Here is a 20,063-nt window from a genome sequence, read left to right as displayed (position 1 = left end):
CTGAAAGAATGTTACCTTCACAATCAACACGTGTGTGCCATTCATGCTGAAAACTGCATTTGAAAAATACAGTGGTGACAAAGTAGCAAGGAAGTTTCTTGGCATGGATAAAGTATAGCATATGCTTCCCAACATCCAGGCAAGATTGGACACACTTAGAATCATGTTTCTCAAACAATTCCCTATTTAAATGCATTATTTGCAGCCATGATAAGCATGTCAGAGAAACAACAGTGTTTTTGGTTTTTTTTTCACTTGCACAAGCATTTTTATCAGGAGGAAGGTGGAGAGTTGGTGCAAAAATAATTTTAAGATGCAATGTTTTCTTCAAGGAGTGTTGCAATCTTAAACTATCAGTAGATCTACTAAATAAGTAAAAGAAAATATGAAGACTGCTCTAACTCACAGATGTTAGAAAAACCTTTTGGGTTACACTTTGATTAATATAGCAAATTCCAAGCTAAACAAGAGGTCTAAGGCAATAAATGCTACACAGTGAGATCCTGCACAAACTATTTTAGACCTTCACAAATATTGCAGAGAACATAAATACCAGCGTGTAAGGCAAAATAGTTTTTCTCTGTCTTTCTCATTTTTCTTAATTTCCACACTGACTTCTCTGCCTTCTTGATTAGATTCAAGTTGGAGAACCATAGAATGGCTTGGGTTGGATCTTCCATATTAGTTAAAGAGCAAGTCAGAATTAGGAAATTTTCACCCTTCCTATCACCAAGTCCACTAAACAATCTCTCACTGTATGGTCACAATTTCCCATTCGTGACTTTTCTATTCTTCTAGAGCTGCTTAGTAGGTTAGTGATGTGTGAACATTTCTTCTGCAGAGTTTTAAAGGTCCAATACAACCAGGGATATAAATTCTTCCTTAGTTTTGGTATTGTCCCACAGCAGCACTAACTTATCTGTAACAAACTCTGAGTGATACCCCAAAGTCATAATTTATGGCCTTCTTTGTAAAACTACATAATAACAGCAACTACAAAACACAATTCTCCCCACCCCAACCAAGCTTTGCTCAAACTGAAGAGTTCCTTGTTCAACATAGGGCTACAGATGAACAAACTACTCACACAACTATGACTTTCAGGCTCAGGTCCTGGCTTTTGAAATAGAACATCACTCACTAACTTGAACACAAATTGTACTCAGCCGAGTTTTCCTTTTCCCATTGTTGGCCACTTAATCTCTTACGTCTCAAGCACAGCCAGAAGTCTGACCTGCTACTAGAACTAGACTGAAAATGATCTAGTCTAAAAGATTAGCTAATAAGGACAAGATCCTTGTATCAAAGCAGTTTTATACCAGTTTGGTGACTTCACTGTCTTCTAAAAGTTCTTAGTGTGCAATCAGAATCATGCTGGAAAAACAAATTAACTTTGCTTTTATTAAAAGTCAACAATTCTATCAAGTGTGGCAAGAAAAGTGCCAAGTGTCAGAAATCATACTCAGAAGGCACAAAGGAGCTTTTTTACCTGACAGAAGATGAGGCAAATAAAATTGCATTCCTCCATTTGTTTTCAAACACTATCTCTGTCCAAAATCCTGGTGTGTCTATGGGCAAGGGTGGGAGAAATGAGTTAAAATCATGCTTGCTTGACATAATTACTGTCTTTTTCTTAAAGTGTTTAGTAGTGCTACCAAAAAAGTCAAATCTTGGTATTTTGTAATTTTGACTTGCAAATGTTGCCTTCAGTCACCATAGTATACAGTCTAGTTTTAGTCCATATATGCGACTTTATGAGAATGATTTAATTTTGGCGTCTCTATTTGCAAAGCTCCAGGACATCAACACATGAAGCTACTGTTTGGAAAGGCTGAGCTTCCAGGATTTGTCTATTAGAACAAAAATCTAACTCTTCTATTTTCACATTCTTGTATCCCATCAAAAGGCTTCACTTGATGAAAACTAGAAACTGTAATTTACTTCTGTGCAATCTTATTTATGTTCTCTAATTCTTGAAAAGTTGAGCAGAAATTTCTTTCCACAGCACAAGTCACCAGAAATCATCACATGCACCACCACATAAAACAATCCTGTCTACCCAGGAAAAAGGATTTGGGCTGAACATCTAAACATTAGGGAAAATTTGGAAATATCTGACTGAAGAGATGGGGAATGTTGATCAGTGGAGAACAGGCCAAACAAATATCTGTCAGGATTAAAACAGGTCAGTCAATTCTTAATCCCTTAACACAAAGGGATGAACTTTTCTGAAATAATTTCCAAGATGGTTCTATTTCCTTTGGTAAATATATGGATTAAAAGGAAGTGACCCAGTGGCGAGATATCATGCATACCTTGTGTTCAGAAAATGCTACATTCAGGAATTTATGGCTTAAACACTACAGTAAATGGAATGTGTAAAATTCAACCTATATTGTTCTTTCAGTTATAGTGTGAGTAGAGTCAAGATCATGATCCCCAATCAACTACTGGCCTTAAAGGGTTTGACTTAATTGATTTCTGAAAAGTTGTCTCCAATTATTTCAGCAATTACTAAAGCCAGCTTTTTCTAGCTGTTTCTCTCCTTCACATAAACAACAATACCAATATTCAAAATACATTCACTACCTTCACTATTCCTGAATATCACATCAGAGAGAACTCATCCTCCTGGAACCTCCTTGCAACTACTGCAGGAAAGCCCTGCACTGCTTGTGCAGAAATAAGGCATGGCTTCTCATGGAAGCATGTCATGGGATACCTCCTGTGCTTCAGACTTGACATTGCTGGCTGTGAAATGCCTTTTGCTTCACTCATGACACTGTGAACCTTTTTAGGCTCTAGCTGCTTAATGGTAGCCAACATTCCCAGGGCAGAAAACAACCACAAAGGGTAACACAATACTTAACCTATCATGATGCTTTACATTGTTGGTATATGCAGTCTAGGACTAGCTAGGATAATTATCCATTGGGATCCTGCTTTCCTGCAGAAACACAACTGTGTGTTAATGTTCTTTTCAGCTGTTCAGCTGGACACGAGCAGACAGAAGGGGAGCAAATGAGATAGCAATTCCAGATGATAGAAAAGAGGGAATGAAGGGACAGAACAAAGACCATTGTACACTTAAAAAAGGAATGGAAAAAGAGAATTAGAAATCTGGTCTGAAGAATGCTGAGAACCCTGCTCATAATGGATGTAGTATAGGCAGCCTGACATGTGGATAAAGCTTTCCAACAATCTGAAAAATAAAACAAGGCTACCATATAAACACTCCTACCTCACCAAATGAGGGACATCCCTTTCTAAAGCTGCCTGGCCACAAGGAGATTAAAACACTGACTTATTTTATCCCATGCATTTAAGTTACTAGATGTGAAGATCAATCGTGATGTTCCTTTTTTCTTCCAGGTTTGAAGAAAACTTAACTCTGTATCACTTAGGTTGTTAGAGATGAAGGTTTGCAAAGGCTATGGTGGCATTAAACTAATCCCAGCTACATGCCTGCAATGTTGAAATTGGTCCCTTTTTACAGCATTCAGTGCCTGTGGCCTGGAACTCTCCATGTACACTGATGGCTGGTGGTTAAATGGCAGCTCAAAAGACTTCTGCACCCTCCATGGTGCATGAGCTGAACAGTATTTCTATCACTGAATGAAAGTAGGGCAAGATTTTTCAAAAGTATTGTGGAAGCAGCACAGAAACAACACTGTCTAAGAAAGATGAGTAAGGTTTAGGAAATGGGTTACCATTGACTATTAAAAATAAGATATGCATCTTACATGCATCAAATTACGTCATACCTAAACTAAGGACAGGGAACCCATATTGTCCTGTACTATTTTAAAATATTTGCTGTTCAGACCTAGAGGTACATTTCCTGTTTTTTGGTTGGACTCCTAATGATGAAGAATGCTCACCCTTGGGAATTTTGCTGACGACACATTTATGTTTTCCAGATGTTTTGCCCATCACTTCAACAAAGAAACAAGGTTTCTTTTTAAAATCAGAGACAAAGCGAGGAACAACTAGGTACTAATTAATGCCAAGGTTTAATCTGGAATAACAAGCAGTATGTTCCTCATCCAAGGACTAGGTTGTGATTAACAGCACCACAGAGCTTATCAGTTTCCTACTGAAAAGATTCAACACTCCATAATTGATAAAGGTTAGCTGCATAACAAAACACAAATGTACAATAACATAAGAATCAAGTAACTATATTAAATGCTTAAAAGTCAGAAAAATTATAAAAAAAAGTTATTATATTGACAGTAACAAGCACTAAAATACACTATACATATTTTATGGCTTCCAGTTAACAACAGAAATATTAAGGGCATGATTTGCAAGGAGCACAATAAAAGCTGTGTTGCCCCAAGAGATGAACCCAGAATCACTCTGCCACTTACTCTCCCACTTATTCAGTCTCCCTCAAGTTAAGGAAACTGCTACTCTGGTTTAGAGTTAACCATATGTTTAAATATGCTCCTGAGCCAAGTCTAAATTACTGAAGTAAACAGCTTCAGCTCTAAATATTCAACATGGAGCAGACATTTTGCTTGAGAATTTACAGTTTCAGTCATTTTTCAGTGTAGAAATACATCTTGAAGTAAAACTAGAAATATATGTACAAAAAGGTTGCAGAAACAATTCCTACTCAAACTTCTTCTGGCTTGAGACCAAATATCCTGGAAAGAGGAACTCCTCTATTAGTATGAAAAAAAAGCAAACATGGCTGTATCTTAAAACCCCACTCTGGATTGGTGATACAAAGACCTGCCTTCAGAAAATTGCAGAGACTCAACAGTCATGGACAAGTATGACTGAAAAAGGCTTTAGCTCAGAAGAAAATCAGTTTTTTGTCATGGACTTTTGGGGATGGAAACAGAGATTGGTAGGGAAATAGGGAAAAAGGCAGTGGTAACACTCACTCTTTGTTTGGGTTTGTGTCCACAGGGACATGACTGTCCCTGCTGCTGTTCTAAACATATGGAAATATGGGCTTTGTAGCCAAGCAAGGAGGCAGAACAGACATTTTTAACTTTGCACAACTCTACGAGCCAGAGAAGGCAATAAAGAAGTCTGTGCATGGCCACGGCCCAGGTCAGTGGGTGGAGGCAGAGCACCCCATGTCCTGCTTCAGGAACTGCCCTACACTGAGCGTCCCACAACATCACCAATGCTGAAGCTGTATGAGAACTGCTGGAAATAACTGTAACCCAGGCCCAAACTCTGAAGGCCAATTCTGAAAATCACTTCTGCTTAGGAGCAGAGGCAATGGACACAATTGGATGCTGGGATATTTCAGTGAGATACCTGGGGGATTTGCTTATTTCAGCTGCTACTGGAACAGATTGCTCAGACAGACATTGGTATCTCCAGCCTTGTATGTGTTTGAAATGTGACTGGAGCAGAGTCTGAGCAGCCTACTCTAATGAGACTTGCTTTGAACAGGAGCTTGGACCAGATGACCTCTAGGGGTCCCTTCCAATCTGAATTGTCCTACAAGTCTGTGAAATGTTGAAAAGTAACTGCAAGGTCCTAAAAAGTAGAACAAATTTTGACTAGCAGTGATGCAAGAAACAGAACTCCCAGAATTTTCCTGGAAAGAGTGAAAAAGCTTCACCAGAACTCACATTCCATTTCTGACTGAAGTCATATTGGTCATGCAGCTGTTGGGAAGTCGCATAACTTATTACCTGAGAGCTGAACTGAACCCTTACTGCCTCATTTCTGTCAGACAGGGGTAGTGTCTCTGACCTGTTGGGAATCAAATTTTAAAAGTCTCTTTCATAAATGCAGATGTGTTCATAAGCTTCTCAAAACATCATTGACAACAATTCAGAACACTGAAATATGAAGATTGAAAGAGTATTTTTAAAACAATAATTTCCTGGTGAACCAGACAGGATAAAAAGTTTTTCTGGAGTGTAGCAGCCATTCTTCTAAAATATTTTCCCGCAATTCGAAGGGGGTAGACAGAACTTATCTGCTAATTGAAAAAAGATTCAAATCTACTGAAATTTTTAGCTGGTTACTTTTAGGTTTGTTTGTTTCCCACTGGGCTGTGTGTGGCTTGGAGACTTTCCAAATTCTTTTCTTATAAGCTTTTCTAGGCTATTGGCTTAGGATATGGGCAAAACCCTGAAGAGATTCCAGAACACATTCTTTTCTACTTCTTTCTAGTACACTGTGAGATCCCCAGTTCACACTGGGGTACAGGCCAAGGGATAGAGACCTGAGACAACCCTTTCCAGTGTCTCACGGACAAAAACTGCACACTTCATCAAAATCTGAAAATTAATTTCTACTCTAAGTTAATTTTCTGAACCCCCATGTCTCATCACTGCACTCACAATAAAGAATTTCTTCCTAATATCTAATTTAAACATACTCTCTTTCAGTTTGAAGCCATTCCCCTGATTCTAGTAATGCCATGCCATAAGAGGAATGTATTAGCTTAATGGAACCTAAGTATTTGCTACAGAAAAAAAAAAAAAAAAAAAAAAAAAAGATCATGAAGTGTAGTAGGTCATTTGTATGTGAGAATACTTAAAAATACTTATGACAAAAATACTCTTACCCACACCCCCAAAATCTTGTGAGACAACAAATTCCAATTCCAATAGGACTGGGTACATTATTGCTGGAGCAGCAAACTGGAATAGGAAGTCCTGTCCCTGTTATGCCACTGATTTCTTTAGTGAGCTATGGCCACCTATAAAACCTGTCTCTGCTTTTACTCCTCATCTCCAGAACATTTTATGCACAAACACATGGCCAGGGAATTTAGGTCATACAAAGGCAGTAATTTAGCCCTCTAGCTATCTAAATACATGATCTCTTAATATATTCAGCCAGATTCAAAGATGCTGCATTACCTTTCCCAGACAGTAAAATTAGAAAGAGTTATGCATTAATTTGAAGCACAGAGTGTTAGCATGGCATATGACTTCAAGCATATCAGCAAATATAGATTGTGGGAACAGCCACTATATTGAGCAATGTTAAATGTAACATTTCCTTTTCTGTATAATATTGATGTGGAGATGGTCCTCCAGTGTTTTCTTTTATTGGTTCCAGTAATTATGTAAAATATTGTGTGGTGTGTACTGAAGTATGCAGAAATTAGGAAACAACTGCCAATCTGTCCTAATTATATTTCTTGCAGTTGTATTTATCTGATACATACTGATTTCTTGGGGTCTGTATTTCATGATTATTCTTGTAGCTAAACAAATTGGGATGATGCTGAAGCTGGGATAATGCTAGACCCTTCTACTCAACAGTCACAAATTAAATTCACTGCAGGTCCATCAATTATGTGGTTTCAAACAACATCCTGAGAATTGTCTACTGAAAGCTGCTTCTATGCTGGCATTGTTTTTGGCACATTTACCTGACCTGAGCTTAAATCCTAACCTGACTTTGTTCTAGATGGGTGACTCAGCTTAGCATTTTTGTTGAAGAAAAGGAAATCCAGTGCTGTTCTGACACATAGAAACATGCCATCATGGTGTTGAACTACATAATTCTTTTGTCTGAAAAGAAGAGCCCAAGTGTATCTCAGAAAGATCTTATTTTTCATTTGGCTTATGGAACACTTATAAACTAGGACTCCTAACTGTGATTCCCAAACACAAAACAAAGTCAAAGGTTACACCATATGTTTTTGTTTCAGCTTCTCCAAATTACTTGCAAATGTATTCAAACACAATATGAGGAGATACTTTATTTTATTGAAAATAACAGACTACAGGGTGCTGCAAAAAAGGCTGGGGTACCTCAAGCATAAACATGGAAAGAATACATTGGTTTAGAAACCCATAAATCCTTATTTGAATCTGCCAACCTGAAAGCCAAGTAAAGCCCGAAAAAACTATTTTTCCTAAATGCTATGTCTGATTAAGCCATACTATTAAATGACAGCTGAACTTTAACATTAATATGATATTATTTAAATAACTGCATGATTTTTTTTACACTAAAATGATGAATGATTTTTGGACAGCTCAATTGACATAAAGCAAGAAACCCCTTTAATGAGATTTGACAAAATGGAGACATATGCAGAATATTCGTTACAGCTCATGTCGCAGAGCCTTTCTGGGGGAGACTTGGGTTTGGTTGGTGTCTTTTCTTTTCCTTCAGTTTTTTTATAGTTTATTTTGATTGTCTACAGTCACTGAACCATCCCTTTCAATTGCCACTTCCTTCCTCCATGGATTTTGAATTTAGCTTGTGTCATTTACATATTACTCTTAATCAGAGAATTTTATATGTTACATTTTAGAGTTGGAATTGTAAGAAATCTGTGGAATGAAGGCATCGGGTTCAGTCACTTTAACCTTTGTCAATTTAGTATACAAGGAACTAACAAAGGCTGAGGATACTTATGCAGAAATAAAGCTTGTGCTAAAGAACAACTTATAAAATTCCAGTTTTCACATTTCCTAAGCCAAGTGACAAATCAACAACGACTCTGCTAAAATTTGCTCCTATTTTTTTCTTTTTTTTTTTTTAATAAGCAAAGTGCACTAAGCAAACACACAACATAAAAGCCTGTGGCAAGGGTAATTTCAGACTGAACTCTTCAGAGGATGCATTAAACTCTTTTAAAACTGTACTTTCTTAGCACCCAGCACTGCCTATTAGAGGGATGCTTTTCTTCTTTAGGAAACTGAATATGTACAGAAATATAGACATCACAGAGAAGCGCAGGTGCTGTTTCACTGGGTAAAGAACACATATCCAGAGGTGCCTCTAATTCAAAAAAATCTGTCTGAGAATGCACCGATGCAAATTTAAGGGGAGAAATAATCAGTGGATAACTCCTTCCCTTGAGTCCCACATAGAGTTTTAGCACATTGCACAATTTTCCTTTTCATATCACCTCATTTTGATCCCAGGGACAATTTTCATAACGTTGAAAGTGTGGAAAAAACATGCTAAAACCGCAAGGGTTGACAGTGTGTCTGCCCCATCTATTTAGGCAGAAATTGGTAATTTTAACCTTTTTTCTACACAGAAAATTTATGCTGCCCCAAAACATTTACCAACTTTCTCATTTTAACAGGCAAAACTCCCCCTCAAAACACAGAAATCACTCAAGAATAGGAAACAGAGAAAATCATAATCAAAAAATGTTAATTTTAGAACACACATCCAAAACCCCCCAAACAAATACAAAGAAACAAAGATGAGAAATCATTACAGAAGGGCTATCCTTCAGGTTCAGAAAACTCTCTCCATAGGCATGACAAAGCCTTCTATCATCCAAAGACATTCTACACAGCAGCCTGGGTAAAAAAAAGTCAGGTGCACCAGCAAAATGTTGAGATTGAAGTAAAATTGAAAATAAAGGCATGGAGGGAGAGAAGAAGAAAAGGAAGAGCAGAAATGTCCCTACCTTGGCCTTACCTTCGCAACATTCCCGTCAAAATCCTGGAACTCTTTCCTAGGTTTGCATCTGTTTCTCTAAGCTGGGGAGAAAAGAGTCCTGTTAAAGGTAAAAGGCACACGTAGCACATTCTGTACAAAGGACAGGGGTTTCTACAGTCATCTCAGCCAGCTAGCTTCAGCTTTAGCACACAACAAGCTTGTAAAGCCACCTAAGCTCTGAAATGTTAAAATACCTTGTCTTGTTTTCACTTACATAAATATGAAACCCAGGCAAGGGAAGTCATTGAGGCAACAAAGGTGAGTCAGGATAAAGAGCAAAAGCTTTACAAATAAAGGGTTGCAGGTAGAAGCTCTATACGTTGGAATCCATAAGTCCCACGTGTATGTGTATTGTTTGTGTACACTAGTGAAAGGATCAAGGGATGAAGAGACAGCCATGTTCCTGATGCTTCATTAAAAGAAAAACATATCTTTCTTTCACTGTTTTTCAAAGACTGCAGTTTAAAGAAAGAAACAAATACAAAATATATCACTTTAGCAATCCTGTCAAATAAATATGTCTATACTGTCCCTTAAATAAAAAACTTGTACTGATCTTACAGCAGCCACCTCTGGCCTGGGTGCTCAAATGCTTTGTGAATAGTATATATCCATGTCCAGGAGGAACAGCTGTACAATATATATTGTTTTTTTCATGTAAGGAACTCTCACTCACTGAAACAACCATTTTTGTAGTTTATTAGGACAAAGGAAACCCACAGTTTACAGCTAATTACCTAATTAGCAGTCTTGTTCTACAGCTCTCAAAAATACTGAAAAATAGGTAAAAATTAAATAGAGTAAATGAAAAGTTTTGAAGCAAATTAACTTTGTGTTTATTTCTACTGCTTTTTAAAAGGAATTAAAATGTCCCCTCCCTTTTTGTTTATTAGCGTCCCACAAAAGGAAATCTAGAAATTAGAAGATTATAGGAAGAATGGGGTTACTTTCCTATAGCCTCTTTTGCCACTGGCAGCTAGAAGAGAGACATCTTTTGACATTTAGACATCTTGGAACCAGTGGGACATCAAAATCCACTGTAAGAAGATAACGTAATGGTTATGACTATTTCAGCTATGAAATGGCAGGGACCACTGTTTCTAACATGCCCCAAAACACAGCTGTGTGCACATACTTAAAAACATTCTCCTTGTGAACGCTGAATATTTACCTCTTCATTATCAAATCAGATTGAAAGGATTACCTGAGTCATTGACTTCTTACTGAAAAACTTTGTTGTAGTAGACAAAATGCATCCTGTGTTGCAAGTCCATCAAAGCAGTAACACTGCCAAGGAGAGTGGCAGTCTTCCAACAACAAATCACCTTCACCTTAACAAACCACTATTATATCTTGAATATTTGAACAGCAGCAATATTAAACCCAGTCTCTATTCTGGAGCACAATACTGTAAATATTTGCTGCCAGATTTAATGCTTATTACTGAAATCAGTAGGTGATGTGACAATCAGTGTCAAATAACATTTTTGCATAAATTTCATCCTTATTCTTCTAAAAGCTGTTAAGAAAATACCAAGTAGAAGCTGGGACTGTATAACACCAATCAAGTCTTGCTCTTAGCAATATCATATTCAGTGGGAAGGCTTGCACTAGCTCTCAGATCTCTGTAATTATGTGCTATGATGGAACAAAGATGAGTATTATATTCCAGGGAGGCCATTCCCTCATTTTTTCCTGATTCATCTAGACAATTCAAGCTCCAGAAAAGCAGTTTAGCCCAGTTTGACACAAGTAACAGCAGAAAAAATGTCACAATAATTTTTAAAAGGCTCATTAAAAAGCCAAGTTTTTATCTATGCTAGAAGGGAATCTGAAGTACAAATGTATGCTTTACATTGGTCTTTTATTATTCATAAAGATGCATTTAACACTTGGGGCTTCTCCTCCCTTTTCACAGAAAAGTAGCGCTCTCCTTTTTACCATTAAATGTTTGATCCTAACTTTCCTCTCTTGCTGCAGGATTCTACCTGACAGCTAGAATCAGTGCTGATAGTTAGGAAGGGGAAGCTGAATCTTAAGGGTTTGACAAACTCCTCTAAGCAAGACGACCTCATATTTTTATGGAAACAAAAAACCCACAAAATAAGCGAAAGAAACATTAAAAAAGAAACAAACATGTACACACAGAGTTGGAAGATCTCTAGCTACCTCCCCAGAGAATGCTAAGAAAACACCTTTTCTTCCTGCTCTGGCAGAAAAAAAACCTCACATGAAGAGTTTCAAACCATAAGTTTGTTTTTATTTAAAACTAAATTATCTGATTGCAGTTGTTCCACCATTTCTTTACCAATACCAGCACACCACAGAAGTGTGGAATGGAACTGGTGGAATGTGAGTGAACCTCTTAAAAAGCTGCCTTAGTGAAAACATTTTGAAACAGGTTTTGATATTAGCAATAGCAAATCTATATGGTGTTTAAAGATAATAATAAGAATAATAATGAGAAAACAGGAAGATGAACAAGATGCTGACATTGATATCTTGTCTGCCTTAGACAAATTTTGATGTTTTCCTAAAAAATGTTACATCTTTTAAAGTCCTGCATAATCCAGTTAACCTATTTGACTTGTAGCAGGGCTTTTATCCCTTCTCTTTGCCTTCAGAAGAAAGTACAAGTTTTACTCTACAGACAGGAAAATTGATCTATGTAAATTTAATTGAGACATTAACTTATTCAATTTTCATTATAAAAAATAATTTCCCTAATTTTCTCAATATTGAACCATTAAAGCTGACCATCATACTCATGATGACAATTTAATTCCAGAAGACAAGTTTATTCCCTGGTTGGTAAGATAATAACTCCATGTATTTAATGTACAGCTATTATGCATTAATAAAGCACCCTCTGTTCTGGTATTTTAAAATCTCCAGAAAATGGAAAACCAGCTAAATTAAACAAGATCTCCTCTGGATGTTCATCTGAGTGTATAAAGACAGGTGGAACACGTTGACTCATGTGGCTCCAGTGGAGAACTTTTCTGAATTCCCTGAAGAAAATATTTTAAGTATTTTTAAGTATTTAAGTGTCTCCTGGTAAAAAACTTGGAAGTTGACATCTTCCATTATGACAAGTGGTTGTTTTTTTTTTGTCCTAGAATATCCTTATTATTTTTAATCTTGCTCTTTGCATCTTACAGGTTTTGCCTACAAAGAAATTTGCTCCTCAGGTGGAAAGTAATGAAAAGTTATTCTATGAACCACGTGTACATTGAGTGATCCGAACTACGTTCCTGGGATATACAGGATCAGCAGAAAGGAGTACATGGAATTTATCTCCATTGCCTAAGTTTTATTTGTCCAGCTAGAAACAGAAAACCATTTTAGACTCAGCAGTGGCTGGGGATATAAGAAGTGGAGGTGAAATATGACACCAAGTTGGCAGAACAAAACTTGGTCAGTCCTCACAATTCTTAGTTACATTTAGTGATCTAGCTATATTTAGTGTTTTAAAGTAGCTAATGCCCAGCACTTCAGAAAGCAACTGGTCCAGCTGGCAGAAAATGCCACATTAATGCTGTTATAGGAAGTTTTACTTATCAAAGCTATCCAAGTGAAGAAACTCCCTGAGACATACCAGGTTTTTTTAAAGTGCCATTGGTCAGTTAATAAATGTGTGGGAGAACCTGGCTTTGTAAAAATTGGATACTTGGGAAAGTATTGGAACACGTCATGGACGTGAGCAGAAACCAGAGACAGAAAGGCTGGGCTCCCACGTGGAAGTTAGAGCACTTGTACACATGGGATGGGATGGGCTCCTGAGCATCTCCATGAGCTCTGCACAGTGGAGCTGATCCCCGTGGAAGCTGCATCAGCCAAAATGACACAGATATGTTACCTTGGCTGCAGAGACAGAGCAGCAGTACCTGCTCCTCACACAGACCTGCCCCAGGGGATATTTGCATCTGCAGCTACAAAGAGTAAGGTTGCTCAGCTTTAGAAGCTCACTTATGATACTCAACTGTTCATAGGAAGCCCAAGAAGTCATTGGAATGGACAGTGTAAAAAACCCTTCAAAGGACAGAACACTGACCTGTGATAGTGACAGAAAATTTGCTCCCAGCAGCAGATTTTATGACTACAGTGTGACTCCCCATCACAGAGACTCAGCAGGATGGGGCCCATGTAAGACACTTTGTAAGTTCTCCACTGCAGATGGTGATTATATCTCATTTGGATTATTTTTGTATGCACAAAGAACTTACCCAATGCAAATAAAATGCAGAATCAGCAATTACTTATTATCAAACTTACCCTTTCCCGAGCACGCTGGATCTTCTCTCTGTCATGGCTGAGGTTTTCAAGCATCTCCTGTCCAATCTGCTCTGCATTAAAAAATGAAAATGTAAATCATGAAAAATACAGCTTGTGACTGCAAGGCCTTAAAATGCCAAGTTAGATTCTAACAAGAGCATTTAACACATGTGACAGCCTAATCACTCCTCCTAACTGCAAAGAAGAATACATCATTATATTAAATTTTAAGTTTTTTAAATAACATAAAACTGAAGAAGGAAACCAGAAGCTGCCCCTCTGTAGTCTCTTAAGATTGTCTACACCCTGGGAATTGATGCTGACCTTTGATCTGTGAAACAAAGGCAAGAAGACTTTCAGACTTGCTCTAGATGCTGGGTGCTCATACTTCCCATCTACTCCTTAAGTCCAAGGAAGTCAGTAAGCCTTTGCTAAAACACCAGCCATCCTCGTACATCTAAAGACACAGAAGTCATATTAGAAGAAAACCTCTCTCAGTGCCTCTCAGCACTTACCATTGATGCTTAAATGAAAGCTTTTTCAGGCTCAGCCCAGTTACTGGTGTCTGCTTTGCTCCACCATGGACTGTTTCTGGCTGGCTTAGAGATAGGCTGTAATCTCCTGATGTTTTCAACAGCAGAGACATTAATTTATAGTCATCACTATTTGTTTACACAGGGGCCGTTTGCTTCCCCAGCTTATGCTGAACCAAAGGTTGCAAAATTATAGTGGAGGGGCCTCAAGATATGGTACAAAGACAACACAAGATGCCAAAACTTTACTCTTCAAACAGCTTCAATCAAATGCTTCTCTAACGCTGAAATATTAGCAGCAAGTATAGAGAAGAGATTTTAATCTTCAAAGGTCTATAGAAATATTAAGAAACCCTTCCTGTATTTCCCTGAAGGAGAAAAATAAGTTAAATCATTCCCATTTTACAGATGGGGAAGCAGGCAGAAGGAGCTGAAGCAGCTGTAGCTTTGCCTCAGGACACACAGCACGTGTGAGACAACCAGCATTTCTGTACATGTTCATTTAGGGTCCTTAGCAGGCTTACCAGAGATACGAACCAAAACAGTAAAACTACAAAAACATGGCTATCATGGCTATTATTTTCCTACACAACAAAAAAAGCACCTTGCTTTTGTTCTGGTGAGTGAGTGGGATGCTAAATGTCCTTATTCAGGGAGTCTTGAGAAATGGATAATTAAAAATTCACCAATATGTTAGTAAACACAATTATGATTTTTTTAATAGATAGTCCATTTTCAAGGAACAATCCAAAGTAGAATCACCTCAAACTTTAAAAGTTTGAGACAAGCAATGCTATTTTTAAATCCATTTAACACAAGGTACACAGTCTGCCAGATAAAGTCTGAGGAAATTCATTACACATATATTTCTCTATCAGTTGCCAAGTATAGTACAAGTAAGATAAATATTTCCTCTGACCACAAATTGACATCCTCATTATGCTATCTTGTCCCTCTTGGCTCGCTGCTCTTTACTTTTAGCTGTATATACAATGCCTCCCAAAGGTGAAATGTGGTAAGATACATGGGTTTGGAGTTAAAAAGGCTGCACAGTGCAGTGCAGTTACACAAATGGCAGCCTCAGAAAGTGATTCACAAGAGCCTTGCTTATGTTTGCATGTCAAAGGACTTACAGGATGGAACTATACTGAGCTTTTCCTCATTAAAGCACTAAAAATACTAACAAACAGAAATATGTGTTCAATATAATCCAGGGGAAGAAAAAAAACCAAAACAACAAAAATAAAGCAAAATCTCTTAAAAGAGAGGGGGGAAGAAAATCAACAAATTACCAACCTAGTAGCATGAAGTGAAATGATAAGAAGTGTATTTAGTGCTAAAAATTACATGTATGTTTGCAGACATAAAGGAGTACTAGGTACAGATCTTCCTTCAAAGGAATAAGTATAAAATACATGGCTAAAATGGTTTGGTATCTCATGAAAAAAGCTCAAAAATACCTTTGTAGGGAACAGTTTTATTTTTATTACACCAATTTTTAAGCAAGTTACTGTGGGTTTGTATATTTTTTTTTTTCATCTTCTTCCTGTCACTGGCAAGTTCACACTCTTAGCTTTTTATAATGATTGAGTTTATTTTCCAACCATCAATGTGACAGCAGCATCAACTGTAAGTGAGGGTAAAACACCGTCACTTTGACGAATAGTGTATTTTCCTCTCATTGTCGATGACTGAAGACATCAATAAATAAGGAAGGAGAGCATGTCAGGCAGAATATCACAGAATGAATTGTTGATATGACACTTAGGGATTAAACCTTCAGCCATGAAGTTCAACCTAGCAGAGGGGTCTGAGAACTGAGATAGCTGCGTTTCTTCCCAGCAGCCTCTATAGATAAATAATTGGACGGATCATCAATTTTACAGGAGTAGCTTTACTCTACGTGCACTTTCGTTGATGATCTTTGGCCTTTTTTGGGCTAAAATAACAACATAAGTTGAACAAAGACATATGATGGAGATAACATAATCTCACAATAAGTTTGCAAACATAAATTGACACCTTTATCCACTTCATATCTTCATTCAACTCAGAAAATTCACTGATGACAGTGAAACTTGATTTTTAGCTGGAAGGTCAAGATAGTCAAACAAAAATATTATTACACAGAGAAAATAGAGACTTCTCAATGAAGATGTCTCTTCACTTGGTTTGCAAGTGAAAGCACCTTTCACTAGGAAAGGGACTAGGAAAAATGTAGCATTAGCCCACAGTACAGCTAATTACAAGCTTGATATAATTGCTTTCTAACAGTTTTCAGGTTTCCCCACAACTCTGATGCTTTCCTTTCAGTTAAAACATTCATCTATGTGGCAGATTCATGCTTTTAGTGCAATGGTGTTGTATGGATCTTCCCAGCCTACTTATAATGCAAGTCATTGAAAAAGCTACTACAGTTATGTGCAAAGGTCAGGTTTGTAAGATATACTGTAGTGCAGATGCATGAATTAAGACCAATACACAAACTAAAGGGTGTTTCCTCTTGCCAGTAATGGTGTTATTTCCATAGAATCTTAACAATGTCAATTATTTGGGGATTATGCCAACCTTTCAGTTGTTTTATAGGGACAATGTTTAGTATGGTGCAGTCCCAAGTCCTATCAAAGACTGAGTGGTGCTACCTCTTCTAACTGGTATTCCCAAAGAGATGCATAAAATTATGTTTTAAAATTACAGCTAAACTGTGAGAAGCAGAAGGGTGAATGCATTTACATCATTATTATCTGTGTACTGACAGAGGGCAGGAATATTCGATAGAGCAATTATCTCAATCTTAAACAATGTTTGCTTCCTGGATGGAAAAAAAATATTTCTGAAAAAGTACATAATATTAACAAGCATCATCCTTAAATGGTGAATGCTAAAATCCACAGCTCTAAATGTATTCTGCCCTAAAGGTGTTTGAACAAAGTATGGGAAATCATCCTCTTTATTGCCAAGCACTTCAAAAATGCCATGTTGTGAGTCCAACACAAATGGTGCCTGGTTCTATGAGACTACGTTATGCAAGAAAAATATAACATTTCTTATCCTAAAACACTGAAATTAATTAGAGGAATGAATACAACTTTCCTCACTTGAAGAAAAAAACCAACACCCTCCTGCACAACGTAACAAACACAAACCTATCTTTCCCCTTCACATGTGCACAAACTGGCACATGGCTTTCAACAGTTAGGCTGAGATAAACCCAAAATAAAATGATCACTTCTAGCAATGATTTACACTCCTGAAAAAGCCCTTTCTTTGGAATTTGCTTGTAACCTATATGCAGTATTTATACATACAAATTGTAAATATTTAATATGTGTTCCACCGAGTTTGATTTCTAATACTTCCACAGAGTTTGATTTCTAATACTTACACACATCAAGGACGCAAAAAATAAGTTGTGCTTGACTGGTTTCTTTTACCTTTTTTGCCTCCAGTAATTCAAGTATTTATGTACTTTATCAGCTAAACTGATTCTGAAAGAGCTTTTTCTAATCACTAAAGTCAATAATACTTTTTTGCCCTAAGAATGACTAATATATTTACTCAAGAGACAGGAATGACACAGAATGAGCCTCTCCAGGCTTTAGGATAAACAAACATGTATTTTTATGAATTTTGAAGACAGACTCTCAATTTTTCTTTTCATATAAAAAAATATAAAAATCCAACATAATTTATAGAGCACTTTTTCTCTTAAAGTGTACCCTGTGTGTTTACATATATATGTGTGTATATATACATATATGTGTGTGTACATATAAAAGTGTCATAAGATATAGCAGTTATCTTGATATGAGTTAAAATTTAAAAAACAAAAGCTTAAAACGAACAGAATCACTGAAAGGATGCCTGGAAATATGATTTGCTCAGTCTCATCATATGCATGCATTGGAGCTATGTAATTAGAGGTTGGAAAAGACAAATTAATTTACACTGGGAAAACGAGAAGATCATGTTAAAAATCAAGATGGCTATTCTACAGAATAATGAAATACACTACAAAAGCCACTGTGTGTTCACCAGAGTAGGAGTGGGGAACAGTTCCAGGCTGAGATCCTCAGCCCTGCCAGTGAGCAGTGCCATTTGGGGAGTGCAATTGTGTGTGGTCTTTGCACAGAGACGTCACATGCTCTGAAGATGTAGCAAAAGCTTATACAAGATTTTTGGAAACTATGCTGACAGAGGCTGGGGCTTTTTTTTTGCCTAACGCCAGTCCATTTTGGGCAGGTTAAAAGTTTTGATTTTAGGAGACTAGGATAAATCATCAACAGCAGTGTCTGGGAAAAAGTACTAGAAAATGTTAAAAGCTCACTGTTCAGAGGTGACAGCAAGCAGATTTACAAACTTGGAAAATATAGGTTGCAGGAGTTGAAGAATTCAGGGTTGAGTTGAACACCTTATGCTTCTGACAGCAGAAAGTTAATAAAGAAAGTGATGACATATCTTGAAGTATAGGGACACAGGTAAAAGTCCAATAAATTCCCCAGTTCACAGCTGACATATATTTACATAGAACAGCTGATATAATTAGAAACATGAGGATTTAAATCATCAAGGTTATTTAAAAATAAGTACAGGGTAATACAGATAAATTAAGGATAATGGAACAGCCAATGCAGAGAATTTGTAAAGCATCAGCAGAACAGTGAAACATGAGTTAGTGCTCAAATGCCTCAAGAATCTGTCTTGAAGATGCTAATCTGCATGCTGCTACGTGGTCAATTAACACAATAAAATAAAAATTAGCTACTTTTTATAGGGATTAGCTGGCTTCTTCAGCAGAAGCAAATGCCATCCAGGTGGAAAGAGCACTGACAATCCACAGCATTCACCAAGGACATCCAACACTTCCAGAGCTGTCAGAAGTTCAGTTGCAAGAGAGGATAAAAGCAGTTGCCCAGTCTTACTGTGGAGGCAAGTAACATCTAAAAATACCTCCCAAACTTCCAAAGTCCAAGATGTCCACCAAAGTGAAAACTACAAACATTTTTCAAATGAAAAGGTCTCCCTATAAGCTATAATGGATGTTCATGAAATTATTTTTATTGGTCAAGAGCAAAAGGGGTTGGTTAAGACTGAGGTCAGGGAAGCCAGGAAGAAAAACATCCAGAACACCTAATCAGAATTCAGTCTTTGTGTTTTGTTCAAAATAAAGAAGAAAAGATATTTGAGGAAGGTGCCACATGCCTTTAAGAACAAACCGGGAGCATTTCATAACCAACACCTCCCATGGTCCAGACCTGGTTTGTCCTTCCCCAGTAAAAAAAAAAAAAAAAAAGCAGATAAATGAGAAGAAAATAGGATAAAGAAAGAAGAAAGATGACAGGCCTAGTAACTTCACCTCCAGTTGCTTTTTCTATTTCTAAAGTTTCATACCTTTTCTGAAATCCTAACTTACATCAATCTTCTGGTAAAAAACAACTCATTTCTCACTAACTGATGTATTTTTTTTCTGTCTACTCCCATCACCAATCTAGCTGAGCTCCCTCACTAACATCCTCACAGCAACATTCACAGGAGGTGGCAGACTTTGATTCTGCTGAGCACTTGTCTACATTGCAGGCTGGCCATTGTTCTTGCCATGCCCCAGCCCAGCAGTGCTTATCTGCTCCAAATTCCTCCCACCACATCTTCCTCCCCTACTCTCTTTCTTCAAATAAGTTCTAAGGCAAAAAAGAAATCTTTCCTTAGTGCATCAATAAGTAAACAACTTGCTAGCCCTCTTTCAATCACTAATAATATACCAAAAGTTGGGAGCCAACCCTCAGTGTCTTTTTTTGCTACTTTTTAAGCGTTTCCAGGATGGAAGAAGCCCCTGCCCACTCTGAGCTTGGT

At 37.3% G+C, this 20,063-nt stretch overlaps 1 protein-coding gene across 4 annotated transcripts in view; it reads right to left on the bottom strand.

Moving 5' to 3' along the window:
• The window catches only part of VTI1A (vesicle transport through interaction with t-SNAREs 1A), a 266,586-nt gene that overhangs the window by 97,854 nt on the left and 148,669 nt on the right, over positions 1-20,063 (bottom strand). For 2 of the 4 annotated variants that reach the window (XM_021525992.3, XM_021525990.3), the window contains 2 exons: positions 13,681-13,751; positions 9,385-9,446 (listed from right to left, as the gene is read on the bottom strand). In XM_021525992.3, the coding sequence (XP_021381667.1) occupies positions 9,385-9,446; positions 13,681-13,751 (133 nt within the window). Of the gene's footprint in view, positions 1-9,373; positions 9,447-13,680; positions 13,752-20,063 lie in introns of all 4 variants that reach the window. The other 2 variants (XM_077784693.1, XM_021525993.3) reach the window with 1 other exon arrangement.

This window comes from Lonchura striata, chromosome 7 (genome assembly GCF_046129695.1).
Source record: "Lonchura striata isolate bLonStr1 chromosome 7, bLonStr1.mat, whole genome shotgun sequence".
In the NCBI taxonomy this organism is placed as follows: Eukaryota; Metazoa; Chordata; class Aves; order Passeriformes; family Estrildidae; genus Lonchura; species Lonchura striata.
Note: the sequence above shows the minus strand (reverse complement) of the source record. Positions and strands in the feature narration are given on the sequence as shown.